The sequence below is a fragment of the Rhamphochromis longiceps genome, linkage group LG9 (assembly GCF_057381845.1).
Source record: "Rhamphochromis longiceps isolate RC_006_pf linkage group LG9, R_longiceps_female_GT1.1, whole genome shotgun sequence".
Classification (NCBI taxonomy): Eukaryota; Metazoa; Chordata; class Actinopteri; order Cichliformes; family Cichlidae; genus Rhamphochromis; species Rhamphochromis longiceps.
The window spans coordinates 34,241,245-34,249,567 of record NC_140565.1 but is presented as its reverse complement, the minus strand read 5'-3'; the positions used below and the strand labels follow the sequence as shown (position 1 = coordinate 34,249,567).

At 39.1% G+C, this 8,323-nt stretch overlaps 1 protein-coding gene across 3 annotated transcripts; it reads right to left on the bottom strand.

The window, feature by feature from the left end:
• Positions 1 to 718: 718 nt before the first annotated feature.
• Positions 719 to 4,509, bottom strand: LOC146662738 (uncharacterized). Of its 3 annotated transcripts, none has more exons than XM_085419403.1 (3): positions 4,152 to 4,507; positions 3,198 to 4,046; positions 719 to 1,138 (listed from the first exon to the last, which is right to left on the bottom strand). In XM_085419403.1, the coding sequence occupies exons 1-3, from the start codon at positions 4,167 to 4,169 to the stop codon at positions 1,124 to 1,126; spliced, it is 882 nt and encodes a 293-aa protein (XP_085275529.1). In that variant the 5' UTR covers positions 4,170 to 4,507; the 3' UTR covers positions 719 to 1,123. The 3 variants fall into 3 exon arrangements, with proteins under 3 accessions (XP_085275529.1, XP_085275528.1, XP_085275527.1); XM_085419402.1 differs by lacking the exon at positions 719 to 1,138 and adding an exon at positions 1,383 to 2,745 and having other exon boundaries at positions 4,152 to 4,509; XM_085419401.1 differs by lacking the exon at positions 719 to 1,138 and adding an exon at positions 1,383 to 2,748 and having other exon boundaries at positions 4,152 to 4,504.
• Positions 4,510 to 8,323: the final 3,814 nt, after the last annotated feature.

The window sequence follows — 8,323 nt, the reverse complement described above, 5'->3', positions numbered from 1 at the left end:
GCAGCAGCTGACAGATGGAGAGAATAGACAGACTGTTCCCTGTTTGTGAAGGACTGCTAGGAAAGTTTAACATGACTGTCTGTGCTGAATCAGTCTTATTAGGTAATGTTCAAATAATGTGATCATCCCAGTGTTTCCAGTGTGGGAGAAAGTACTCAGGGCCTTCAAGTTACACACTATGAAAGGCAGAAACAAGTTTAATGTTCAGAAACCTGAATATAACCTGAATGAGCTAAGTTGATCTATAGTGTTACATCATATTCTATAAGGATGTTATGTGTTTGTAGACTTTCTGCCCAGTTTGACCCATTTAACAGACGTCAGCCTGTTTAAGGCTCTGATATCTATTCTGTGTGACTTACAGCAGTTATGACATGGTCTGATTTTCTCACCCAATAAAGGAATATTTCATATATCAGTCTACTCTTCATTCTATCAGACACAGTTATCACAGCTCGTACATTTGCTTTTTACACATATATGTAAGCATTGAGCCAAATGTAATAATACCAACATATTAAACGAACAATATTTGTCTCTTATATATAACACATCTATACATCTAAGGTGATGGGAACTATAAATAACTGCAACTTGAATCTTTACTGAAGCTCAGTATTTGACACAGAGTTCACTCACATGAATTTCACTCACATGTGCTGTACCAGTGTACCTGCACATGTGTTGTGACAATAAAAGTGATTTGATAGTTCAAGTTCACTGCTGTAATAACTAATAATGATTAACTATAATATTGGTCATATTATATTTACACTGACTTTAGTCTCATGAACAACATGAGCTAATTGTTATTTAATAGCTAATCTTAAAATGACTGTTCAGTACAGAAATGAAGCCCAACAATCATGTTTTGCAGTTCCGTGGTCTCAGCCTCAGATACTCCTCAAATCACACAAAGCTCTTGTAGCAACAAATAAACAAATGAACAAAATATGTTCTTCTTCATTTCTGTCAAATAAAGCTGTATGAAACGTTTCCAGCTGTTGCTAGGCAACCTGGGCAGCACGACGGAGGCTAGACCGTCCCATTTCACAAGCCTCGCACTTCCGGTCTTAGTGGTCTTTGAGTACGCGGCCCTTGTGGACCGTTAAGGCTGCGTAGGTTAAGGCTGCAGAACCTGAATTGGGATACAGCCAGAGAGAAAGTGAGCCAGGGACAACAACGTCACATTAGAAAGGTATAGTAATTATCAAATCAACTATTTACAGTTGCGGATGATAAAGGATTCAGAAAGTTTATTCATGCAGGCGTATATGACAGAAAATGTGCATCTTCTTTTCTTTTGCATATTTTAATTTATATTTAATTGTATTGTGGTTTGCAGTGTTTTGTGTTGTTTCACTTTAAATGTGTTTAAATGGAAAAGGTTGAAAATTTAAATAGTTAAAAGTTGAAATGTAAATAGTTGTTTTTTGTATTTTATTACATTTTATGTGGAGTGAATAAATAAAAGCATATTTACAGTGGCCCCTAGAGACAAAGCACGTACAAACTCCAAACAGAAGTGCTCCAGGATGCTAGGCGCAGTGTTGAGCTTTTGTTACCTAGTGGCTACACAAGCCAGGGTGTACCAATGACCTAATTTGGTGTGTGGTAGTAACAGGTGAACATTTTTAATCATAATTATTTGAATATATAAGAGTGCTTGTGTATAAATATACAAACAATACACATATGCTTTCAATTGTGTAATTTAAGTGATCTAGGTAGCTCTGTTTTGGAAGTTCAGTTAATGCTAGACATGTGTTTTGGAGTTTGTACGTGCTTTGTCTCTAGAGGCCACCATATATATTTCTATATAAACATATATAAATAAAACCACGTTTTATTTTAAACATTAGTAATTCCTTTTGTACATAATGTTATATCATTGTTAATGATAAATTAATTAAAGCAACAAAACAACCTGAAGAGCCAGTTGGGAGCCGGTAAGCTGGCAATCTTTTTAGTGAGCTGAGCCAAAAGAGCCAGTTCTCTAAAAAGAGCCGGAATTCCCATCACTACTTTGTTGCCACTGTGAATAAGAGGTTACACTAACTCACTGCTCCATCTTCTGGTACAAACTGGTATTACATGAAAGTAAAGCCCAGAGAACAGAGGCGATTTTTAACCCCACTTGAGATCAGATCATGTTTTTTTAATTCACTTGGTTTGGGGAAGCCTCTCCCACATTCTGTTTAAATTAAGTCGTAAATATATTTGAAATATAATTCTGTGTTCTGATGGACTCTACATTCAAGATTCAGGAAGTTTATTGTTCATATACATCACAAAAAACCAAACGGTACTCAGAGCCATGAAATTCTTCCTTAGCAGGTTCCCTTCAATGTGTGTAATCTCATGACGTTTACAATGAGCCGATGTAGGAGGCTTCTGTCAGAGTGTCTGCACTTGTATGGTTTCTCTCGTGTGGACTCATTTATGCACTTTAAGGTCACGTGCAGTAATGAAGGATGACTGACAATGGTCACAAAGGTGCTTTTGAATACCAGTGTGAAGGAGATAGTGCTTTATGGTTAATTGCTTTTTTATTAATTGACTTGATGTGGGGAAGCCTCTTCCACATTCGTTGAAGTAGTTCATTTTGTACCCAGTGTGTCTACACTGATGTGGTTTTAGGCTCTCTTGATGTTTGAAATGTTATGCACAAACAACGCAACGACACACTTTCCCACCACCACATTGACGACAGGGTTGAGAACTGGATCCATCTGTGTCGCTCTGCTTCTAAATAAAGACAGTGTAAGTCAGAGAATTCCTTTAACATTTTTATCCTGAACATTGCCTGAAATAAAGAGCATCTTTGCCAGTGTCCAATTACATTTTACTGTTTACATTATAACACTCAGCTTACTGGGCGAAAATGTCTCTTAATTCGTTGGAAATCTACTTAATGGGAAGATTGGATGTTAAACCCCTGGATGCTCTACTCTGCATGCCACAAGATAATAACCCCAAGGTACTCTCTAATGGATCCATTGGACTTTGAATGTTAGATACATAGAAATGAGACAAGGTTTAAAACTTTACTTTTTTCCAACATCAGTAAAGTTTCAGGAGATTTGTGTCAGAATTCACTGAGTTTTCATGTCTCATTTCGTTTCGAAATTAAACTAAATGCACATTGTACTTCAAAATAACTGCAACTGTAAAAAGAAAGAAATATAAATACATACCTCACAGTAACTGCACTTGTAGAGTTTCTTTCTGATGTGAATCTGTTGGTGGACTCTTAGGGAACGTGGCTCTTTAAAAGCCTTTACACATAGGTCACATTTATAAGGTCTCTCCTCAGTGTGGGTAAACATGTGCTGCTGTAAGTCTTTGTGTGTCACAAACAGTTTGCCACACTGATCACAGAAGCAAAAATCATTTTTGGTGTGAATCCGTACGTGTATATTTCGGTGCCCTGGCTGGGCAAAATTTTTTCCACAAATGTCGCAGCTGTACGGCTTGATTCCAGAGTGGGTAACTTGATGGCTTCTTAAGTGGCTACTGCGTGTAAAAGCTTTACCACACAAGTCACAGCTGTGTGCTTTAACTCCACTGTGGATGAGTTGGTGTGTTTTTAAGTGTCCAGGTTGGCTAAAAGATTTTCCACACAAGTCACAGCTGTACGCTTTAACGCCACTGTGGATAAGCTGGTGTGTTTTCAAGCTTCCGAGATGGGTAAAAGACTTTCCACACAAATCACACCTGAACGGTTTAACTCCACTGTGAATGAATTTGTGTGTTTTTAAACTTCCAGCCTGAGTAAAAGAATTTCCACATAAGTCACAGATGTACGGTTTAACTCCACTGTGGGTGATTTGGTGTGTTTTTAAGTGTCCAGCCTGGGTAAAAGATTTTCCACACTCAGCACAGCTGTACGATTTAATTCCTCTGTGGATGAGTTGGTGGGGTTTCAAGTTTTTAGGATGGCTAAAATCCTTCCCACACTCCTCACAGCTGTATTTTTTCTCTCTCTTTTTTCTGTGAGGTTTGTCGGCCTCCTGGGAGCGCTGACTTCTCGCTCCATGTTGGTCCTGCAGTGACAGAGATACAAACAGAGCTTTTAAAAAAACAAAAAACAAAAAAACAACCAGCTGTGCACACAGTTTCAATAACAGTAACTGAGATATTTTTCTCACCTCCTGTGTTGAAGTCATTGTTTCCTCTGTAGTGGCTGAGCTGAGTCCAAATGGCTGAAACTGTTCCTCTGCTGCTCCACCAGACTCTTCTCCTCCTGTTACTCAGCTGGGACATAAAAAGTATAGATATGTATTTTATCCCTGACAAGAAGAAGCAGAGCAAATAAACATTACTACACTCAGTGACAACAATACCTATGAAGCTTCAAGGTGAAACCCCAGAAGCAAAAAGAAAGTCATCAGCTGCCTACAAGAAGTTGAAAGGGAAAAAGCCACTGAGCTCCCTGCATACCACCACCTTTACCCGGTGGATGCTGCACCCTGTATATATGGACTTCCATAGATACACAAAGGATTGGATTGGCAGCAGCATAAACTCAGCCACCTACAACATTTCCAAGCACCTCATCACCATCCTAGCTCCCCTTGTGGAGAACACACACCATCACATCAAAAACTCTGCTGACTTCACCAACAAGGTCCACAAACTTACACTTGATCCAGATGAAACCAGAGTTTTAAATACAACAACGGTTTCTACAGACAGAAACAGGGATATGCAATTAGCTCCCATGTTTTTACTCATTGTAGCCATCCTTTACATGGAATAAGTGGAAAGAAAGGCTCTTTGCTCTTTAATAGGGACAGCAGCTAACCACATGATAGGGTGAATCAAGGTTTGAAAATGGTTTCACTCAAAATCTCTGGTGATAACGACTCACGCTTTTTCCACACGTTTGTTCTTGCGTTACGAACAAACGCAAAAACGCTGAAGGTGAGCTGATAGTAAGAGGGTCATCATCTCACAATACATAGGATTCTCAGACCTAATGCAGACCTAAGTCATGGTTTACTTGATGCCTGCAAACAGGCACAAACTGAAACTCTCTAAGGCTTTTGTAAAGACACTGAAGCAGTGGACTGATGAGGCTGTGGAGAATCTGCAGGTGTGTCTGGACTGCACCGACTGGCAGGTTTTCAGGATTGTTACCAACAGTTTGGATTATGTTACGGAATAAACATATATTCTTAATGCTTATTTTCTGATTATATTCTTTTATGTATGTTAATAATAAAGGCCTCTATAAAGCAAGGCCAGCTGTGAGAGAGAACTAGGCCAGAGGGTGACAGGTCGCCTTAGCAACAGAAGCTTAAGTTAGTGGAAGTTTAAAAAACAGGAAGTTTAGTGCAGAGCTGCACAGACATATTAATAAAATACAGGAAACCAGACAGAAAAAGTGGAACTAGTAACACAGAAGGAGGTTTTTTTTGATTGAAACTATGTGTGACGTGTAAAGGACTAAAATAACACCTATATGATTGACATTTTTGGCTTGTAATGCTAGAGATTTTGCAACTGGCTTTTTGGGCTGTGCAGGTCTCTCTCTTCTGGGAGATAATTAAATAAAAATTATAAATATTTTGATTAACTGAGTCGTGTTCTCTCTATTCAGTAAGAGAATGACAAGAACCAGATTTAATAATTATTATAGAGATGCTGTGATAACCTGTGACGTCAGCTTCTGTGAGGACAGCTGCACAGCATCAAACACCAGGGTGAGTTAGAATAATGACGAGCTCTGGTTTACAGCTAAGCCAAAGCAGGCTGAGGCTGGAAAAGCAGGAAGTGTTTCAGAGTGGGGACAGAGACAGTTTGAAAGACTTTCAGGTCCAAAAACTGTTTTCAGCTAATGACTCTGTTTCAGTCTGGAAAACACTCCGACAGTGAACCAACCACAAGCCTGAAGACTCCACTCCACCAACAACTCCCCCACTTCAGGCTTTCAGTTGTTTACGAGCACTTCACTGACCCTCCAAGTGAGGCCTGTAAATCTTTGCCTCCAAATGCTAAAAGTTAACATGAAAATTACACCTGTTTTTACAGGCATGTTCAAGTTTGGGATATGCAGGACTTCAGCTGGTGCAACATCATCTATGATGTGACCCAAGCCCCTGGCCCTTACCTCAAGGATTGGTTTGTTAACCATACCACAGAAAGGGTTGATGTGTGGTAGCTATGCAGGGATGGCAAGCTGAGAGCTAGACTACCCTTTGAAGGGAAAGGAACCTGTGCATTAGTTTCTCTGCTCATGCCTTTCAACTTGTTCACACTAAAAGACTTTAAGCAGTTGCCCCAAATCGTAAAGGAGTGGGGCATAGAAACTAGAAACTGGGAGTTGTCTTCCCTAAAGTAACACTGATGTATTAGCAGAAAAACACTATTCACTGCATCTTGAGTAAATATTATAAAGGAGTGTAGCATAAACAGGAGTGAAATGACAGAAAAATGTAGTAAAGCTAGGCAACACTCTTTTCAGAAAACTGAAGGAATGCATCTCTCTGTCTTCATGTCCCTCGAATCAGTCTTTTTCCTCCAGCCTTGTTGTGACTCCTCTGCCATCCATTATCCAAAGCACGGAGAGAATCATGTACAGGTAGACCATGTAACTGAACTCTTTCTGTAAGAGCATCTCACACATATCTGTTCCCAGGATAATATTGTGTATGCCATTGCTTCCTTGCAACTAAATAAATGCATTGGAGCTTGCTGCTCATTAGTGAAGTTATCTAAAATTCTAACACTACAGCAGATTGCTCTAATCCATTTCCTGTTATCAATTCAAACAGGAACCACGGACATGCTATGGCTATTCATGGTGCCTTTAGGTGCACCTCATAATTTCAGCAATCCATACTCTTAAAGACAAAGTTGTTTAAAAGAACATTTTGGGTTAATTTTGATTTGCTGGAATAAATTATAAGTTAGTTAATACAGTATCATAACCAAGCTGTTACCAACTATTAAGCCTGTATTTTTCTCAAAGCTGTCTTCAGAAATGTGAAATTATTACATCCAGAAATTACAAGAATTCCCACATTCACGGCTGTAGCAGCATATATTCAAAGATTCATAATTAAAATCACCTTGAGGTGACTGTTGTTGTGACTTGTTGCTGTATAATTGAAATTGAATTCAAATAAAATGTTTCCTGCAAACCTTAAACATGTTCTCTTGTACACTTTTGATCATTTTCAAATTGTATGGCTGTAAAAATGTGACATTTTCTCCCAAAGTCACAGTATCAGCCCATTCCCCTGTGTAGAGAGGCATTTTTTTATTCATTTATATTCTTTACACTCCCAACCAGTATTGTTCGGCTCAGTCACTGGGTACATTTCTGATTATTTTACATCTGGTTAAGCATCTCTATTAAGGGGTCAAAGGTCTCTCTCGTACTTTCAGCGCTGCCAAATCTGGATGTAAGTCCTCACTGCACTGTGTGTGTCTGTTTCCTGATTCAGTAAAACACATGCAGCTCTCCCAAAATGTGACAGCATCACTGTTTTTGTCCTCCTCTTCTCCATGTATCTTATCAGTATACAAGGCTCACACCAATGCTAATGGAAAATGTAATGCTAGTGTCATGCTAATCAACAATGTCTGTGAAGGTTCTCAGTCATTCAGGTCATCGTAATCGAAGGAGCTTAGAAAGAAAGCGACTGGACTTCTTGAAGACGTTTTACCTCTCATCTGAGAAGACAGATGATAATAAATTATAATAAAAACGCTAAGAATTATGTGTCATTTTAGTCTCTTTAATTTTCCTTAACTAAAAGCACAAGAATCAAAACAAATGCTCAGAAAACACAAGTCTTGAGAATAGAGGCTCAAATTTGATCCTATAATTGAAAATACTATAATATCATAATTATTGTTAGCTATAGATGTTGCAAATTTAAGGGATACATATACAGCAGGTGGAGAAATACTCTGATCGTTGCTTTCGGTCCTCTTTGGATGCTGACTGTCTTTTGTTCTATTAAAAGTATTTCGACAGACACACAAAGCTGGACATCTTTAGTTCTGAGTCTAAGAAGGTTAGAAAAAAGTGACTGAAAATCTTGTGCAAATCTCTGCAAATGTTTCACCTCTCATATATACAGTGTAAGAGTCATTTACAGGGACTTCATGTTCTATGTGAGGTAACTTGTTTGATGCATATTCTGAAATTCCCCCCCTTCCTGACACCATGACACCCCCCTCCTCCAATCCCTCTCTCAGCAGCAAGACATCTCCCCCCCTCCCCTCCTCCCAAACATCTCCCAGTGTCACAGTGGATCAGGTCAGGAGGCAACTGAGGAAGCTTCGCCCCAGAAAGGCAGCAGGCCCA

Bases quoted from the DNA above. Each gene is read 5' to 3' on its own strand.
- LOC146662738 (XM_085419401.1), bottom strand. The intron at 2,749-3,197 runs GTATGTATTTAT...GTCTTTATTTAG, and splicing joins ACAAGTGCAGTTACTGTGAG to AAGCAGAGCGACACAGATGG.